This window comes from Sebastes umbrosus, chromosome 21 (assembly GCF_015220745.1).
Source record: "Sebastes umbrosus isolate fSebUmb1 chromosome 21, fSebUmb1.pri, whole genome shotgun sequence".
Classification (NCBI taxonomy): Eukaryota; Metazoa; Chordata; class Actinopteri; order Perciformes; family Sebastidae; genus Sebastes; species Sebastes umbrosus.
In genome coordinates, this window is record NC_051289.1 from 6,922,401 (window position 1) to 6,943,405 (window position 21,005).

The following is a 21,005-nucleotide window of genomic DNA, read 5'->3' on the forward strand; positions in this document are numbered from 1 at the left end:
ATTAAGTTTTATCAAGTCAAAGCCCGTTTTTTGACACACTTTGTGTCCACAGGTGGAGCACTTAACACCACAGATGAGTGATGTATGAAACTGAAAACCCTGAGGTATGAATGAAGATCAGAACTGGAGGAGGTAGACGGTGTTGACATGTTGTAACCCCCCATTGTTTCATAGCACTTCCAGCTGCCTGAAGCTCCGGCAGTGTGGTCTAATATTGTTTGACTATCCAAGCAACCATTATCTTTCCTTTTAAAAATGTCTTACTGAATAAACGAATGTGAGGGGAGTCTTTTTCAGAGGTTTTGATTTACAGGGGATTTCTCCTTCAAGTCAGTGATGAAATAAGTCACTTCTTTAAAAACAAGATCCCCTTTTATCATAAAATAGTGGTCGACTTTTAAAATGTCATTTAAAGGAACCAGCTTAAACTGAGTTGACATTTTGGGAAATTAGTTCCTATCTTGCTGAGAGTTGGATGAAAAGATCGATACCACCGTGTCCAACCCTGTCTCCTACAAAATTACACTCCAATACATTTAAACTGCATTCTCAATTATGATTCGAGGAAAACGTATTTTCTCCCGGATTACGGCTTTTAAACAGTTTTAAACACCTGGTTAATATTGAAAATTGAAACAAAACAAAACAAAAAAACGCAACAAAACTACTTCGTTAGGTTTAGGAAACACAATTATTTGGTTAAGTTTAGTAAAAAAAAAATAAAAAATCTTCATTTAAATAAGCGAACATTAACTTTGTGATTTGAAAATTTAAAAATTTGTGATATGTCAAAAACCAGCAACAAAATACATTTCCCTCGAAACGTAATTTACAATGCAGTTTTGTTGTATGGGATCGTAATTTTTAGGAGACCAGGTTGCCGCATCGTATGTCTGTACGGTAAATATGAATCTGGAGCCATGCAGGAGTCAGTTAGCTTAGCTTAAAAGTTAAAAGTCCAAGTTAAAAGAATGTCATATGACATGTTTTGTCACATGAAGGCCTTTCTGTGAAGACAGGGAAATACAAAGTTCATTGGTATTGCAACAATTAAAGGGAAATGAATAACATGACACATAGCTGCCCACACTGGTACAAAACATTGCAAAGCAGAAAGTCCCCATCATACCACCTGAAGCTCAAACGAAAGCAGAGTTTACAAAGGCAGTGATGACATGGTTTTGACGTCTTTATTAGTCAAGTGTTTAGATCAGTTATCTGGTTGTGTTTCATGTGAGTGTTCTTCTGAATTTTATGGGGCTGTTTTGGCCCTTGTGAAGGCCCTCTGAAGACCAGGAGCGGATTGCTATCTCCTCACAGTTTCACTTCCTGTCCTGATATAACTTTTAGCTCATCGTGAACACTCGATACGGAGCGCGTGGGCCATCAGCTCTTCAGATTTCGACCTGGTTGCATTTCTCGGTTTTGGTCACAGTGACACAAAGGGAAACGGCTGTGTCATGATCAGATGAGTGTTTTCCTTTTGGGAACTTGCTGGTGAAGAAAGTGGTAGTTGAGAGGTTTCACTCACATGGCACCGCTAACTGCAAAAGTGAAGATAATTGACTTCATTGTTCTGATCTGTGAGCATATAAAACACAGGGTGTGACGTACAGTAGCGAGTCAAAATTAAACTTTATTCCCTTGTAGACGAAAATAGAAGACGATCAGGTCCCAAATTGAAGATTATAGATACACAATGAGGCGTTTTAATCTTTTCAAGAGACCGCTGTTTTAACTGGATGAATACTGTATGGCTTATTCTGACTGAGACATTTCATATTGTGTCTTTGCAATGGTGCATATTGTTTAGGGCTGTCAACCGATTGAAAGATTTAATCGCGATCAATGATTTGATGATTTTTATCTGTTCAAAATGTACCTTAAAAAGAGATTTGTCAAGTATTTAATTCTCTTATCAACATGGGAGTGGGCAAATATGCTGCTTTATGCAAATATATGTATATATCAATTAATGGAAATCAATTAACAACACAAAACCATGACAAATATTGTCCAGAAACCCTCACAGGTACTGCATTTAGCATAAAAAAATGTGCTCAAATCATAACATGGCAAACTGCAGCCCAACAGGCAACAACAGTGTCAGTGTGTCAGTTTGCTGACTTGACTATGACTTGCCCCAAACTGCATGTGATTATCATAAAGTGGGCATGTCTGTAAAGGGGAGACTCATGGGGACCCATAGAACCCATTTTCATTCACATATCTTGAGGTCAGAGGTCAAGGGACCCCTTTGAAAATGGCCATGACAGTTTTTCCTCGCCAAAATTTAGCACAAGTTTGGAATGTTATTTAGCCTCCTTCGCAACACGTAAATGTTTAGAACCAATGGATTCCTTAGGTTTGCTAGTTTCATATGATGCCAGTATCTTAAAAACAAATATGAGTGAACAGCCCTAATATTGTTTTGCAGCAGACAAAGGATGCATGCTTTTATCATAACTTCTCACTCCTCTTTTATTAATATGGTGATGAAACTCATGTCAACAATAAGAAAAAGCATGCACACATCACAATTAAAGGGCCTCTCAAGGACAGAGCAAATGAAAATCACCTCAGTTTTATTACACAAAATGGATTTGGTTAAGCACTTATGATCTCATAGACTCGTATGAATAATACAGAAGCTTTTAATACAGACCTCTGCTACAGAGAGTCACAATGGCAAAGGTCACGAAACACAGATAACAGGAAAACGCACCAAATCTGCATCAGATTAACCTTCAGCCCGAAGACGTATGAATGATATGAAGACAAAAGCGTGCTGTTCTTGCATATGGTGTTTCATACTGTATGTACGCCATGTAATCTGTATTGACTGTAATGTAAATGCATCCGGGTAGATATGCTACGCTTAGAGATAATGACGTGGGTTGGAGGGAAGGTGGATGAATCCAACAAACACAGGACTTTCAACCAGGAGATTGGTGTTTTGTAAATTAAGTTATTAACATGTTTTTTGTGACGTTTGTCACACGTTTTCCGTACTTATATTACGTTGCTTCTGTACGTATTGTACTCAGTTTATGTGGTTATTTTAAGTGCAACCATGATGTTTTTCCTAAACCTAGGTGAGTGGTTTTGTTGCCCCCTGCTGGTACTACATCTTCATACATGTGTGTAATATTCACGCCTCGGTGAGGTAAAGCGTGACACTGACATGCTATCCTCTTGTGGTCTGTTGCACACTTTGTTGTGATACCGGGTTGGCCTTATATTCTACATTCTAGTTAATATAACTTTCATTTTTATATGTATACTGATTTTGAAATGTATGATAATTTCAGTCAATTTGGAGCTTCCTCCATGCTGTTAAAAATAATCAGATTCACATGACATATGACCTGACCTGCTCTCTAACTGCTGGCGTCGTGAACATGAATTACTCACCACCGGTACGGGATGATGCAAGCAGTATCAGGTTTTACCTACATTACAGATTGCAGTGCACGATGACAAAAGGGGAAATAAGCATTCTGTGTGCTGCATTTGCAGCTAAAGCGTTATCTCATTGAAAAGGCACGTAGATGAGTTTCGCAAATAACAATGTAGTCAAATGCAGCTGCAGTGACTCAACTATTACAACTGACACCTCCTCGAGTCGCTATCCTGAGAAAAACAGTCAAATGAGAAGTGTATTTTAATCACAGGTCAGCAAGGTTAATACTGCAGTGTAAAATAGGAAACACAGTGGTAGTGCAGTTTTAGTTTTGATCTAAAATAAATGGCTCATTGTACAGAAAGATAGGGGTTTTCTTGACATGATTTGCATATGAACTGTCTCTGAGGTGAGAATTTGCTGACTCAAACCTGAAACCATTAACACTCACAAATGTTCACATCATACTGTGCTTATTTAAGACACTAGCTCTCAAATAATAATAGTAATGTCGATAATGACGACACCTTTCCAGTTGTATCTTCATGTCACCACAAACAACAGGCCACACAAATCATTCAGCAGTTTTTAATCAGGTTGCTTATCATACTTCGTTCTGCATCTTAGAGCGAAAATGATACAGAAGCCAGCTTGCGTCATTTGCTGAATTCAACATATACTGTTGTAGAATTTCACCAAATTTTTTCTTTCAACAAGATGAACGCATTGAGCACTAGTTCTCAGAAGTGACTAAAATATGCATCTGCTATCTGTTCATCTTGATCTGTGCCACCTTTTTGTAAAGGGCAGATTGTAGAGCGATATTGAGCGCCTACAGCTGAGAGTTCATTACCTTTTATGACTTTAAATCAGCCTCCAGACGGCATGGATCTGTAACTCTGTCACAACCCAACACGGATGTAGCCGAGGCCTGCTGTTCAGGAGGTAAAGCTGAGGAGGAGCTGATGGGCGAGTCGCAGAGACAAAAGATCTGTGGGGGAAAATCATCCTTGAGTTTGGAAACAACTGAAGGTGCCTACTTCAAGAAATTTTAAGTGAATCACAAAGTCTTCATTCTCCGTTTGAAAATAATGAAGTACAAAAGGTGCTATAGGCTACTGGTACTGGGGTCACTGAGCCCATATAGCTTTGGATGCACAGCAGTCACAGTGGGCTCAATTGACAATTATGCAACAGTGGTAAATGGTTAAACATAGTGTAACAATTGCACAGGTAGATAAGAGTTATCAAATCCATTATATACAGTGGCCAAAGGTATCTTAAGTTTGCTAACATTAGTCACCATAAGGGTACATCTTTATTGTCTCCACCGTAGGCCTGGAGGGGATAATGCGCTCAGTTGTGTTGTGTGTCTGTCTGTCTGTCTGTCCGCAGTTAATCTCACATACTACTGGACCCATCACCCTGATAGTTTTTTATTTACCTTGCACACCAAGATAAGACAACTGTGGCTTGTATTCACTTGTTGGCCCAGACAGTATTATCCCTTTTTTCAAAAGGCACATGGTCTTACCCACAAACTGTGAAATAAGACAACCCAGTCAGGTTTTTTGTGCGCTGCCTAGATCAGAAAACATGTGATTCAACAAGACATTCAGATTTCAATTTCATGGAGGCTCATTACAATATATCCCACATGCTTGAGAACTATTCAGACAGACAGTATGAGAAAAATAATGTGTTTTTGCAACATTAAAGCATGTGAACATGTTCTAGTAGAAATCCAAAATACAAGTATGAACCTGAAAAATGAGCATGATACTGTATGTCTCCTTTAAGACTGATTAAACGTCACTAGCGGTCTGTTGTTCCCCTAAAAATCGAAGCGTCATGTTTTTTAAACACCATACAGCCCTCTGGATATCACCTTAAATCCAGAAACTTGCGTTACTTCTCGCTAACAATAGTCTGCTTGGTGATTCTAGAGAAAAACAACAGAAGCTTTATGTCTTGCTAGTGAAACTGAGAAAACCCCTTTGATGGCGTGTCAGTGAGCAGGAAGCTACCGTGAATGGCTACACCACTCTGACATGTATATTAACAGTTGCCCTATATTGTGGGAAACTGTCACCAGCGCTGCTGTCAGCAGCAGTGCTTGAGATTGAGTTTGGTACCGAGAGACACTAGTCACCACTTCCTGTGTATACCCGTTCGCTGTGATTTATTTCATGCACTGATAGACAACTGTTCAGCATTTGCATCCTATCTGAAATTATAAGCAGTTTTCCCATGACGGCGTCTCTTCAGCTGCTACTAATAGAAAAACAGATGCACGCACACAAACATAAATTCACACGTATATGTAAACACACGCAACACAACAATATTTTTTTTCCTAATCTTTATTTTGATATAGGAATAAATAGGTTGATAAGACATTCTTTTCATACATGCATCACCTTTAATTAAAATGTTTTGACAGCAGAACAAACAGGTTTTAAAGAATGTTGTTTTTAGTGTTGTATGCCACACATGTTTTCTCATTAGTACCCTTTCTCCCTCCCCTTTTTACACCATGCGTACACTCGTGCACATGATGCAAAACCAACACACTGTGGCTTGAAGAGTTTCACTGAAAACAACAGGGTGTGACGGTTGGCTGGTTGGTGACCACTATCTCAATCCACTTTGGTTTACACAATGAGACACTTGAAAAAGCTGAGGAAGCAGATGGCGTGACTGTAGAATTCAAAACAAATTCTCACATAACCACATAGTTTTAGTGCAGGTGATAAAACGATACCCTACTTGTGTCCCCCTCTCTGGTTTCCTGATGCTGAATCGGTTCAAACATGGAGACAGTTTTTTGACTTATTTGACTAAATTGGTCAATCTCTCTGATTCAGCGTGAAGTTATACAGAACCACTTAAAGGTGCAGTGTGTAGGATCTGGCGAATTCTAGTGGTGTGGTTGCAGATTGCAACCATCTGAAGCCTCTCACTTGTGCCAAGCGTGTAGGATTGCTGAGGTAACCGACGCGAGAACGTGAATGTTTTAAGAGAGCCAGTGTGTAGAGTGTGTGTGTGTATGCAGGAAGTGAGTGATGAAGCAAGAGAGAGAGAGCAGTGGTGACTTCACGAATAACGTTATCGACTCCGGCCCAAGCAGGAAAAATTAACAGAGTTTGGTTTGTACGTTCTGGGCTACTGTAGAAACATGGTGGGCTCCGTGAAGAAGACCTGCTCCCTATGTAAATATAAACAGCTCATTCTAAGCTAACGAGACACAACAATTCTTAATATAAGGTGATTATACACACCTGAAAACATACTTATTAATATATTACATTTCTGCCAATAGATCCCCCTAAATGTTGCATACTGTTCCTTTAAAATACCATCATAATAGCCCTGCTTACTGTAGTGAAAATGCCTTAACTGATAGCCCACGCCTTGTCTGTTTTGACAGATATTAATTAAAGTTTAACACAAGTTTAGTGTGTCCAAAGACAATTATTGCATGTTATCCCTCTTTGTCTCTCTGTCTACACACTAATATCATAATCTAATAAAGGAAACCTATGCCATTAAAATATCTCACATTGAGTCTGTTGAAATTTTCTCAGGCAGAAATGACAAAAATAATGTTTGAAAAAAAAAAAATTCTGGAGTATTCCTGCATGTACTGGCCTGTTAAACCATACAGTGGTTAACCCATGAAAACAGCTCATCATAGTCTTCTTCTAGAAGATTCACACTTCTAGAGTCCACATCCTCTACTACTGTAGTACTTTGTGTATTGTCTTTATTGAGGTCAGTCTTAACCTTAACCATCTGGTATGGCGAGAGTTTCGCAAATTGTGGGGTACCACCTAGACAAGACCCTCACTGTGTGTGTTAACTACACGGAGTTTGGCGGCACTTCTACCGATGACTGTATAGTTGTGACATCACAACCTTACGGATGTCCTGACAGCTTTAAAGGCACAGTTTCTGAAGGCTGTGTGAATTTCTCCGTGGGGCAATTGAGTTTTGATACTTTCACAGTATTTTTATAGCACCTATACCTGATTTATAATCAAAAAGACATGGAAATCTCACTTTCTAAAATATGAGACCTGCATGCATATGTGCTTTTAATACTTCCACCTTCTTATTGTTTATCAGTGTCACAACTCCCTGAAGCCTATCCCAGCATGCAGTGGGCCAGAGGAGGGAGACAACCTGGACATGTTTTCAGTCCTTCATAGAGCATATTTACAGTCTGATATTTCCATAAGGCCAGAACACGTAGCACAGCTAAATATTAGTGAAAAAAACAATATGATGATGACTTAACTCCCTAAAAATGACCACACGTTTATTTGTTAACAGCTTTTTATTACCCCATACTTTGCACAATACAAACAGATGCACATCTAGTGTAATACAGGGTAGATGTATCATACTCTACAAGAGCATTACTTCATGAACATCATGTATATATTCATTTTTTTTTCTCTTACACTCCATCAGCCACAGCAATACGAAAAGTACACGGTTAAAGATTCCAGACAAAAATAATCTATGCCCTTTGTGTAGGGAAGTAGGGAAACCATTCTAGATCACTATCCATTCAATATACAAGAGCGGAAAAAAATAAATGCAAGAAATTTTTGGTATATTTTCGATGATCAGACTTTCACAGAATGTCAGATCATTGGAAATATTGTTGTGTGAAATGCTATTAAATGTTTAGATAAATTAAAGCAGGGTTGACCTCAAAAGGTCAGTAAACATTACTGTTTGAAGCTGTTTGGGTCTAACTCAACATTATTTGGATTTTGACTACAAAAGGGGGCTGCTAAAATTAAGACTGATCAGCAAAATATTAATGATCAATTACCCGGTGCTAGAAAGCTAAATATCACCTCTAACCATCTGATAAGACTGAAACACTTCAGGCAGACAGTGCGTATCTGTCCAATTCAGCAAATGGACAAGGCCTCTTCAAACGATAGGGACAAGATAGTAATTGCATAGAGCACTGAGGGAAGTCTGCTAGCTACTGTAAGAGAGCTCCAAAACTGAGACGTAGAAAAAGAAGCACAGCTGAAGAAGGCTGTGCTGCCGACCTCCCCGCTCACACTCTTCACTAAAGCCAATAAACTACTGAAGATGCCAGATAAAGCGTGAATAAACAATTCCTCGTCGGAGTGCTTTGTTTTTCTGTCTCTCTTGTCTCACAGCAGTGGAACTGATGGTTTCTTGTCCAAACTGCAGTCGTAAATGTTGGTCCTGTCTTACCCGCTGGACGTCTGTTTAACCAGCTGTCTCGGGTAGAACTCATTCATTGGGCTCATATCTGAAACAGACAAGAAATATCAGCATTACAAACCTGAAATTACACAATGATCTTTTTAAAAAGGACAATGTTACAAGTAAAAAAACAGCACAGGAGTGATTCAAATTGAAGTACCGTACCAGTGTTGGTGCTTGTTTTACACTGCTGCCTAATATTTTCCATAACATACTGTAGTTTTTTAGATTTATTGCATTTTTTCAGGCAGCCATTCCTCTCTACAAACGGCATATTATGGAGGGACCTGGGGCCGTATTACAAAAACTTCTTAACTTGCAGATCCTATCTTAACTGTTTGGTAACCATGGTAATTAGGGTTAGGACCTGATTAAGGGAAAAAGGCCATTACAGATTAACAGTTCTTAAGTCAATCAAAAGGCATCCTATCCTAACTGGAGATAAGAAGTATAACTTTAGGATAACCATTAAGCTGTCCTAACTTTCACTTTTCTTCTTGGACATAAGAGCTGCCTTCCTCTTCTCATCACTTAACAGTGTACTTATTTTCTTTTTGATAGCATCAACGCTCCGCTGGATGCCGGATATGACAGGGACTGAGTCTGCGATCTTAACCCACTCTCTTTCTTTTATCTCCAGAGTTAGTGTTGTAAATTTCCCAAGAATGACATCTTTGGATACCTTTACAGAAGTTACCAACACCTCTTACTCATCTGTCTTGAACTTAAGTGTCTGCCATTGATTTTGCTCCATTTTTTGTACGTCTCAATGTTTGTTTCAATAAAAAAAATAATGTTTACAAGGTTGTTTAGCTTGACGAGATGAGAAAAGTAGCGTTGTATGATGAAGTAAGAAAATATACAGTTAGTTAGGATTTGCTATTGTAATATCAAATTGGGAAAAATCTTAGACTCTTCCTATCTTAACTTAAGACTTACGTTTCTGTAATACGGCCCCTGATGATGATTGCATTGCCTTACATTTACTAATGAAAGCTCACCTCTGCAATCGTTTTCTAATATCTTTGATCTGCTCATTTTTCTTGGTCAGGATCTCCTTCATGTTGCGGTAGGCCGCAGTTTGCTGGAACTTCTTATCCAACTCCTGCACAACACACAGGTACGTAAACACATGAAAAGAACTGCAACAGTAGCTGAATGCACCTATCCCAGCTGTTTCAATAACTGGGCAGTATAGCAAGATTATGTGTTAACTTCAGCTGCAGGTAAACACCAGAGTGATGTACCTTCTCTGCCAAGGACAGCTGCTCCTGCACTCGCAGCAGCTCGTGTTTGGCAGAGATCAGGTTCTCCTGCAGACCCTTCTGGGAGGCCGAGTTGGCACTAAGAGACCGTTCATAGTCGTCCCTCAGAGCGGCCACCGTGCCCTCCAGACTGCTGATCTCCTGGGATTGAGAAGCCAGCTGGGGAAGGGAAAAGAAACAACATACATAAGTTCAGATGAACTGAATGGCAATCATTGCTATTACTAAACCCTATTCCTACTGTACACAGTGGCAGACAAAAGCAACACTTTGGTCAGCTGGATACATACCATTAGAGGTCCAAGTTAGCAGATAAAACCAAATGACAGCAAATGTTCAGATGCAACAAAATAAAAAAAATAAAGAAATAAAAGTAGTAGAATGGAAACTCAAAATGTCACAAAAAGAGGATGACTTTGCAAGCCAGACTCCAAACAGTACCTGATGTTCACCTTGAACCTTCTGAAGGTCTTTCAGAGCTCTCTCTGCCTTGGTTCTCTCATCCAGTGCACTCATTGCCTGAGAAAATTAATCAGAGCAGAGAGTTAACAACGGAAACTAGTGCTGTGTGTTTTAAAATATGTATGGCTAATTTTTTTACCTGGGATTCTAAAGTGCGCAGCCTGGCTTTCAGTTTATCATTTTCCTCCTGTAGTCTCGATATCTCCTGGAGAAATATTTAACATAGGTGTGAGGGAGTGAATAAATGTGATAATGAGGGCACAAATTTCTACATGTAATTCATGCCTTTACCTTGTTAAGAAGTTCAGACACCCCGCCTTCATTCAGCGGTGCTAGCTTGGGTTTGCTTGTTTCCTGGTTTATCTGGGGATAAATTAAACACTTAACAACTGAAACAATGACAGAACAATTCCTATTTTTTAGTCTAAAACATGTTGGCTCTACTGTCCCTTTCTATTACTTTATGAGATGTAACGGTAAAAATAAAACTTTTTTATATCCATCTTGCTTTTCTTTAATCCTGCTTTTTATTAAAATGACTACAACAACCTAAACCAAAACAAATAAAGTAATATGCACTTACAATACCAAATAGTAACTGTACATTCAAAACAAAGTATTCAAAAACAAGGGGGAAGAAAAAATGATAACAATAAAAAATAAATAAATAGGAAATATGAAAAAAATAAAATTAGAATCAATTTAAAAAATAAATACAAATAAATAATAATAATAAAAGAAAGAAAGAAAAATAAATCAATTCATAAAATAAATTCACACATCAGATTCACCACCTTGCTCTTCTTAGAAATGTGAAAATTACTAGTGTGTATCTTTTGAGAAAGGTGAGAGTAGCCGAACTCATGAAAGAGCATTGCATTAAAGAGTATTGCATTACAAAGTGGATTTGTTTTTCTTTAACCGTGCGTCGTGAAACCACACGTCGACCTCAGTGATGTGACTTCTGAACCGCACGGTTACGTGTGAGGGGCAGGCGGCCTGACATACAACACATCTTAAAACGCACAGGCACGCTGCCCTGCTCTCTCGCTACTTGAGTCCATGTGGGTGTTAAATATCCTTTGAACACATGATTAATGACAACTATGTTGATGGTGCTGTGTGAAGCTCTACACATGATATAGCTGCACATCACACTCACCTTATCAGCGGTTTTAAAGTCAGTCTTCTCAAATTCAGCCACTTGTTCTAACAGCTCCCTATACGGGTACAAGAGAAAAGAGTTGGATGGCGAAATAATGAAGAAAATTACAGAGAAGGGAATACAAAAAGCTTGAAATCGAATCAAATAATCACTACAAAGTTTTAGAGTAAATGACACCTTTGCCTATAAAACACAAAGTAATATTTTGTGAGCAACACTGAATAGAGTGGAACTGATCTAATACTATGTACGATCTCCTCACACAAGCGTGCCACCACAATATTTTTTATTTTTGACATTACAATGATAAAGTGCTATTTGGCGGTTACGTATCTTTGGCAAGGAATATAAACACCCTTGTTCTTGATGGCAGTTTAGCACCTTTGATAAAATAGATATGCTTGTGGTGAAACGAACAGCTCTCTGAGGAGCTTAATGTGGTTTTTAAAAAGCAGCTGAACACACGTAGACCGTGACACGGGGCGGATTCCTTGCTTTAGACGCCCTATCAGTCACGTAGGGCTGAGCCCTGTGGAAAAAAACAAACACACACTTTAGGGCTTATTTATCCGCCCTCCATGTGCATATTACAAACAAAAGAACTTTTCCCCAACGTGCTCAGTGTTTTAAACAAGGTGAAAGGTGACAAGAGGTCAGAAGTTACGTGAAGTTCATTCAAACCTGTGTACGTGTACTGTGGAGCTTTACAATGATCATACTGGCCAACAGCATTAGTTCATAACACATTGAGAACAGTCAGCTGCAAAAGTGTGAATTTTATGACCTTTTGCTCCGATACTGATGATCGGATGAGATAATGTGAAGGTAGTGTAGTGATCATGGAAAGTCTTGCTTCCTCAATCTCACTTACAAAAAGAGGAACAGGATGACGTGTGCTTTGGGCTTTAGTCTGATATTTTGTATATAAAAGTTGCCATTGATATTCTTTCATTTCAAAACAGATTTCTCTAAATTGTGAATTATTGTTCATCTATATAACAGCCTCTATGCTCTAAAACCTGGTTATATTTGTGCCAAAAAGCCTTTATACACCCTTTGCCCAGGTTTAAAGTACATTCTGACAACAGTTCAAATGTGATTAATCTTTATTACTGATATCACATGGACATGCCTGCATTGCTCCTTGTTCAGGCTTGTAATATGAAGAGGAGAGGCACTCTTGGTGTCCTTGTTTAGTAGCAACAGCAAGAACGATCTTTTACTTGTAGGTAATTCTGTTTTACTGTATAGACTTCATTTTAGCACACGTGGCCACACACTTTGTGCGACTTCAAAAGTATGCGCCCATAAAACATGAGCTGCAAATAATCATTGGGTGTGTGATGGTGATTGGCGTCATATGAAACTAAAAAACCTGAAGAATCCATTGGTACAAACCATGTCATTCTAGCTTGTCATGAAGGAGGCTAAATAACGCTCCAAACTTATGCTAAATTTTGGCGAGGAAAAACTGTCATGGCCATTTTCAAAGGGGTCTCTTGACCTCTGACCTCAAGATATGTGATTGAAAATGGGTTCTATGGGTACCCACGAGTCTCCAGTTTACAGACATGCCCACTTTATGATAATCACATGCAGTTTGGGGCAAGTCATAGTCAAGTCAGCACACCAACACACTGACAGCTGTTGTGTCTGTTGGGCTGCAGTTTGCCATGTTATGATTTGAGCATATTTTTTATGCTAAATGCAGTACTTGTGAGGGTTTCTGGATTTGTCATTGTTTTGTGTTTTTAATTGATTTCCAATAATAAATATATACATACATTTGCATAAAGCAAGAATATTTGTCCATTCCCATGTTGATAAGAGTATTAAATACTTGACATATCTCCCTTTCAGATACATTTTGAACACATAAAAAATGTGCGATTAATTGCAATTAGATATTTTAATCGATTGACAGCCATAATTATTGTATATATGTAACAATACGTAACATTTAAATTGCACAGTGTAAGTGTAAGGATTAAAGAGTTAGTTCACCCAAATTACAAAAAAACTTTCTTTTCATTTACCCATAGTGGTAAGTTTTACTTTTAGTTGGAAAAACTTGGAGATATACGCTGCTGAGGCTAAAAGAAATCAATATTTCATTAGAAAAATTAAAAAACTCAGAAGCGTCTTTCTATAAACAATGTCTTTGTTACTCAAAATAATACATTGTGGGGTGATGTTCTCTAAATTCAGTTTTTTTTTATGCTTTGAGATTCATTAACATCCCCCGCCCGACTCATCTCTATTGTATTGGTTTAGCAGCAGAAGACTCAAAATATGTTTTTTTGTAATTTGGGTGAACTGACGTTAAAATGAAGTGAGAATGTGGCAGCAGTTGTGGTTTTCAGCCTAAATGAACGTCTCTGCAAAAAAAAGGAAACCACTGTAATGGAAAAAAGGGTTAAATTCACATTGTGTATGTGGCTTGACAATGACCTTTTTGCCTGGCATATGTAGTGTAACATGCACGTGATATACACCTTAACAGCACTGAGGAAGTGGTACAAAGTGGAGGAGTTTTTCTCATGAACATGAAGGGTTATTGCATGTTAAGAGGCCTAGATCACTTCTTACTTTGGCGTGGCACTCTGTTTGACCTTGAACTGCCACATCATTTTAATTTGAAAATGTTTTTACAGCTTATTTCATGTGGAAGGATCAGAAATGTGATTTTTTTTGTTCATACAAGATTCATATCTTGCCCATACAAGTGCGAACAAAATATACATTTGTGCACACTAAATAAAGAATATGATCTTTAAGAGGAGGCGCTATATATGGCATAATATCTGAATAGGAACATTGTGTACTCTTGTGTACTCAAACCTGACTAGGTCACCTTTCATCAAATGGAAGCCTGAATCAGCTCCCCTCCTCACTGCTCACCTGTTCTCCAGCTCTGAGATATCGCTCTGCAGTCGAAGGTAAAACTTCTCGGCCTGTGAGAAGAGCTGCCTGAGCAGCAGCACGTTGGTGTGGGCTGTGTTGATGAGCTCCATCTCCACCTCCCCACGCACCACCGCCTGCAGCCCGTCCAGCATCTCCTTCACCTCGTCCACTGTGAAGGTCTCCTCCACCAACCTTCAGAGAGAAACATACATGCACACACGTTACAGCTCCATCTGAACTGAAAAGCACTTAATTGTTGTATTATATATTTTCCTTCTATTGAATATGAGTCTTAAGAGAAATAAAGTTGAATTTACATACAAACATATGATACCAAAAACTGAAGTATGACCACTCACCTGCTATCTTTGAGTTCTTCAAAGCATGAGTCAATAGTCTTTAGTCTCAGGACCCTCTTTGAACGTGCAAATCGCATGTAATTGATGACTTCATTCTGATGTTGTTCATTAAACCCAAATTCAGCCTACGTGGAGACAAGAAGAGAGAAATTAGTCACCAAAAAATGAGAGATGGACAGAGACAGAGGCTGTACCCAGCCAAAATTTGTATGTGGGGCCCGTGTGGGTAGTAAATGGGCTGAAAAATGGGCCCTATAAGGGATTGTCCGTGGGTTCCATAATGGCCCCATGCCAATTGCCCTTGTGGGTTTCATGCAGGAGTGCACTGGGTGTTATATGGGCCTAATCTGGGCAACATAAACCAAAACCCATCTGGGCCCCAGGTTTAAGATTTATGTGGGAACTACATGGGGACTACATGGCCTGAAATATGGGTTGTAAGTGGGTTTGTCCACAGTTTCCATGTTGGCACTAATTTCCCAGTAGTGACCCAACTAGGACCCACATTGGGAGCCCACATGGGACCTACTTAGTTGACCCAAGTGGGCCCCAGATAAGATGCCCATTTTGGGCCCATACCCTCTTGGTACCCAGGTAGATAGATGGATAGATGGATAGATGGATAGATAGATAGATAGATAGATAGAAACTTTATTGATCCCGAGGGAAATTCAAGTTTCCAGCATCACAGTTCCATAGTGCAAAACATGTTAGTAAAAAGGCAGTAAAAAAAATTAGTAGTGCAAAGTACAAAGTACAAAAAAAATATAACAGATATAAAAATACAAGGAGATGAAGAAAACTGTTAAAACTGAATATAGTGCAGGATGACAGCTGTGATACAGGACTATTAAAAAGTGCAGAAGAGACTGTTAAAATGTGTATAGTGCATATATATATACAGTATATATAGGTATATATATATATAGGTACCCCCAGCATAACCATGTTGGCTGGGTTATGGAAACCACAACTAGCTTATGAGCTACCTTGAAGAGGATTTCCCCCTCCTGCTAATATGTGACGGCCTATATTGACATGAGCTTGAGCACATACAGCATGCTATCTCTGGGGATGCTTGCTAAACTATCTTACATTACTCGTCTTGGAATAAAACAGGGATTAGCATGGTAACTTCTAGAAGCAAACAGGTGGCCACTGGCTACCCAGAAACAGCAAATGACGGCGGCTACTTACCATGGTGGCTGTGTAAACTAACGCTAACGTTGCTAAGCTAGCTTGTAGACTTGAGATGATCCAGAAGGAGAAAATGCCTCTAATTTAGGCCACGCAGCGAACAGACTAGAAGCTAATGGTAATATGTTGGAGTCGAGGGTTCTAGTAAACTATCTGTACTTGTGGTTCAATAGGTGAAGAGGCTAAACGGAGGTTATAGCTATAAGATTATCTGGCAGATTGGCCAGCCTAGCTAACCCAGCTAGTGTTTGCCTTGAGAATGCTGCCTTGGTAACGGAGGAGAGCGTCATTGCCTTGGTTACTAGTGGTGCGTTCAGGGGCGCTACGTACAACACGAAACAAAATAGTTATACAGTCGAATGACTTGCTAAAATATAAGATATGTTAATGAAACGACATCGTCATAATAGCCAAATTGTATATAAATGAATATAGACATTTCATTGTTATTATAAGCTTTAATAGATTGTATAAAATGCAGATTTGTACACACAAGTTGCACTTTGTACTGCGTTTCTGTTTTTTTAGCAATATCAAATCTAGTCTCATTTCCTGTAAAAAAAATCCATCATTTAACAAATAGTGTTTTTCATATTACAAGTTATAGGTACAAGAAGGTTAAGATAGTTTTATTTAAATGTACAACATGTATTATTGTGTCACCAAACTGGCTTGTTTGTCAATGTCTAGCATTAACCATTAGATGGCAGTATTGAGTTAGAAGTGTGAGAGGTCCTGAGAAGATCAGCAGTTTACACATCTACATGTACATCACATGCATTTATATATTTATACAGCACGAAACAAAAAGTTATATGGTCAAATGACTTGCTAAAATATAAGATATGTTAATTAAACGACGTCGTCATAATAGCCAAATTGTATATAAATAAATATAGACATTTCATTGTTATTATAAGCTTTAATAGATTGTATGAAATGCAGATTTGTACACACAAGTTGCACTTTGTACTGCGTTTCTGTTTTTTTTAGCAATATCAAATCTAGTCTCATTTCCTGTAAAAAAAATCCATCATTTAACAAATAGTGTTTTTCATATTACAAGTTATAGGTACAAGAAGGTTAAGATAGTTTTATTTAAATGTACAACATGTATTATTGTGTCACCAAACTGGCTTGTTTGTCAATGTCTAGCATTAACCATTAGATGGCAGTATTGAGCTAGAAGTGTGAGAGGGCCTGAGAAGATCAGCAGTACATCACATGCATTTTTATATTTATACAGCATGAAACAAAAAGTTATACGGTCGAATGACTTGCTAAAATATAAGATATGTTAATTAAACGACATCGTCATAATACCCAAATTGTATATAAATAAATATAGACATTTCATTGTTATTATAAGCTTTAGTAAATTGTATAAAATGCAGATTTGTACACACAAGTTGCACTTTGTACTGCGTTTTCTGTTTGTTTTTTTAGCAATATCAAATCTAGTCTCATTTCCTGTAAAAATCCATCATTTAATTAACAGTGTTTTTTATATTACAAGTTATAGGTACAAGAAGGTTGAGATAGTTTTATTTAAATGTACAACATGTATTATTGTGTCACCAAACTGGCTTGTTTGTCAATGTCTAGTATTAACCAGTAGATGGCAGTATTGAGCTAGAAGTGTGAGAGGTCCTCAGAAGATCATCGGTTTACACATTTTCATGTACATCACATGCATTTATATATTTAAGCAACTGGCCCTAGTTTGATTTAATAGATCCATTGAAAAGCTTTACATTGATATCTCGAAATCAAGCTACTGGTCAAAACAACACTGAAGGGCCCAATTTTGACTGCATAAAACCACTGTCAGTATGTTTTGACATATTACTGTTTTTCTTCTGTATATTCAAGCATTTTTTTGTTGATCATGTAGCATCCATATCTCTCTAGATTTCTAATGGCAGATAATACCGCCAATAACAGTTTGTTATACTAGTTTAAGCATATGGCAGTATTTATATTTGCATATTTACAATACAATTACCCAGCTATAATACATGTTTCAATTACTTAACTAATGGGACTCATCATGTCTGCTTCTTCATCAGTTAAACTAATTTGAATCCACGTGAGCCAAATAAAAACTTGTTAGAGATTCTGTTGCATTGTTGTAATATGTCACTGAAGCCAAGAGGTCATCACTATCTGTTTTAAAAAGAAGGAAACTTTTTCCCCTCATGTCTCTCTAGCTGTAATGAAATTAGACTAACAGGCAGCACATGGTTGGTCACCTAATCAGATGCCTCAAAATGTGACCACTCTGTGTTTCCCCGCTCAAGTTTACTGTGCAACATCAGTCAGCCACAGAGACCAAGATGTTTCCCCTTTACCTTCAATCACGGTGAGTCACTTACAATTTGAGACAGGGACTAGACATCTTAATTAATACCATATTCTTAAGGGGTTACAAATCACAGATTACGCTTCTTAGTTTTTGTTTTTGAGTCCCATATGTTGGTGCTGCTGTTCTACAGTGATCAGTTAGACCATGGTGGTTGCTTTTCATTATTCACATAGCTCTTGTGGCAGAATCAAAATGTATTGATGTCATATCTGCAGCTGATCTATGAACTATTTTAGCAAACTGTCAACGATGTTAGATTGTTGGAGAATGTGGGTTATTGCAAGAGCAAAAACAAACAGTTGAATGAGAGCAAAAAAATGTTTTAACAATAAAGCAATGGAAATCATTAAAATAACATGAGCAGTTGTCAGATGCATTTTAAGTAAACTGTTGTAATAGGAAGGATATGACAAAAAGATATATAAACATTTACATATATTTACTCAAAGTTGTGTGAACAGGTTTTTGTCTGCAAGTAACTAAAGATCTCAGTTGTAGATCTGATTCAGTTTTTACAGACCCAACCATTTTTGACACATATTGCTGTAAATGGTGAACCTGCTGGAAACTAATTTTGCAAAGGGGATGGACCTTTTTTGCAACTTTGAATGCACACATTTGTGTTTGTGCCTGTATATGTGTGGCCAGTTAATGTTTGTGCTGGTCTCAATCTTCACACAGGCCTAACTGGTGTAAACTGCTGTGCTAATAGAGGTATTGCTGCATTGATGGGACAGTGTCCCTAGAGGGCACAATAATCTTTTTTTCCCCAGGTGCATCTTTTTTACTTAGCAGGCTAATAATACCTGGAAACCTGCAAAAAAAGTAAAAATAAATAAAGAACAGGTTAAATAGCCAATAAAGTGTTTTTCCAGCCTCCTATAAGCTATCAAGAAGCAAAATATGCAGATATGAATAGTAGTAATAGTTTCCATTTCATCAGATCATTTCACAAAAAGTACTTAGAAAGCCAATTTTAGCATCAAAATCAAACTATTAAAATATAGTTACATGGGTTAACACGCATGCACATATACATATGCTTGGAGGTGACCTGACGTGAAGGAGGATGCATGTGTGTGCCCATGTAAATGACATTACTATATATTTGCGCTACCCCCCTCCCCCTCCCCCTTTTTATTTTCTATTAACTTATTTAACTTATTTATTTAATTTATTATTACTCTATTATTTTTGTATTATTATTGGGTTTTTTTGTGTGTTTTTTTTTAACTCTATTCTTTCTTTTTTATTATTATTATTATTATTATTATTATTATTATTATTATTATTATTATTATTTATTTTTTTTTATTATTTTTTTTTTATTCATTTTATTTCAATTTTGAATGTTGAAGTTGTTTTCTCTAGTGTACTTAATGAGTTTGTCTATAAGCTCAACTACTTAAAAAATGGTTTATAAATTGTAATTACAAACTGTAAATTGCATAAAAAATAAAGTATATATATATATAAAATAAAATAAAAATCTAACTATTGCTAATATGAGTTTATAATTGAGTTTTTGGTGCATGAAAAACATATTCAGTGTAATCTGTCTAGTTTTTAACCTGTCTCTTATTCACTCATTAGTTTCATATGAGCACAAATGGAAACTAAAGATTCTGCTATAAAACCCAGTCAGCATCATCAGCCTATACAATAAACTGTTCCCAGGTCAGTTTCGTATTGTATGCATCAATACAAAACACTGCATCAAATGAACAAAAACTGATCTGGGGTCTGCAGCTCCATAACGCCTCGTTCAGACAAACCAATCAGCTGACAGCCGCATGACAGGCAGGCCTCCGCGCATGCGCAGTAACACACCTTTCTGGTGCTATGAGGACTATGGCAGCGTCCTGACTCCTGAGCCCTGTTGGGGGGAATAAACGGAGTAACTGAGCTCCTTCAGCACCAGAGAGGGGACAACTGAGAAGCAACGCAGTCAGAGGAGGGTGGGGGGCTGAGGGACCGGCTACGATAAACACCTGATAACGTTTTTAACAGGTAAATACACCAAACTGTCTTCAAGCCATCTTCTCTAATGCGACCAGCTAGCTTCTTCTAGCAGCTAGCTCGAGAAGCTAACCCAACATTAGCCTGCCACAGCCCCCTTTATTTTACCATTTGGCAAACAAACACTGATAGTATAAGTGTCTGTGCTGTCTGGTGTTGTAGTTAGGAGGAGTAGGAGAAGTGTGGACATCACCAAAAGGGTTTTGTGGTGCTTGTTTTTAGGTAGTTAACCGTGTTAGGCCTGCTGCAATGAAGCCCAGTTTGACTAACCGCCTGAGAGCCAGGTAACCTTTAATATGCAGCTTGTCATGTGGATTTTACTTGACAGGCATCCTCAAATGGACTCAAGCATTTAACACATTTTTTAATGTCTTTATATCTCCTAGTCACGTGTAAAAAAAAAAATAAAAAAATCTGCAAGTTTATTATATTTTGCAAGCAAGTGGTGCATGATAATACTCATAGATGTACCATGCAAGATGAGGCAGAGTATTATGTGCCCCCATGGTAAAGTTGGCTGTAAGATTGCTTCATATATCTGCAAGTTTATTATATATTTTGCAAGCAAGTGGTGCATGATAATACTCATTGTCATGTGGATTTTACT

The 21,005-nt window shown here is 37.9% G+C and overlaps 2 protein-coding genes across 7 annotated transcripts in view; one reads left to right on the forward strand and one right to left on the reverse strand.

Annotated features, from left to right (window-relative positions):
* Positions 1-7,723: 7,723 nt before the first annotated feature.
* lztfl1 (leucine zipper transcription factor-like 1) lies at positions 7,724-16,304 on the reverse strand. 2 transcript variants are annotated; one of them, XM_037757506.1, is made up of 10 exons: positions 16,015-16,304; positions 14,818-14,942; positions 14,456-14,650; positions 11,552-11,609; positions 10,681-10,752; positions 10,529-10,594; positions 10,369-10,446; positions 9,910-10,068; positions 9,664-9,767; positions 7,724-8,708 (listed from the first exon to the last, which is right to left on the reverse strand). In XM_037757506.1, the coding sequence occupies exons 1-10, from the start codon at positions 16,015-16,017 to the stop codon at positions 8,690-8,692; spliced, it is 879 nt and encodes a 292-aa protein (XP_037613434.1). In that variant the 5' UTR covers positions 16,018-16,304; the 3' UTR covers positions 7,724-8,689. The 2 variants fall into 2 exon arrangements, with proteins under 2 accessions (XP_037613434.1, XP_037613433.1); XM_037757505.1 differs by having other exon boundaries at positions 9,910-10,086; positions 16,015-16,301.
* A 3,903-nt stretch (positions 16,305-20,207) lies between these two features.
* LOC119480476 (dnaJ homolog subfamily C member 13-like) overlaps positions 20,208-21,005 on the forward strand; it is a 33,900-nt gene continuing 33,102 nt past the window's right edge. For 3 of the 5 annotated variants that reach the window (XM_037756757.1, XM_037756758.1, XM_037756761.1), the window contains exon 1: positions 20,208-20,389. The gene's annotated coding sequence lies outside the window, so the exon portion shown is untranslated. The remainder of the gene's footprint in view (positions 20,390-21,005) is intronic. The other 2 variants (XM_037756760.1, XM_037756762.1) reach the window with 1 other exon arrangement.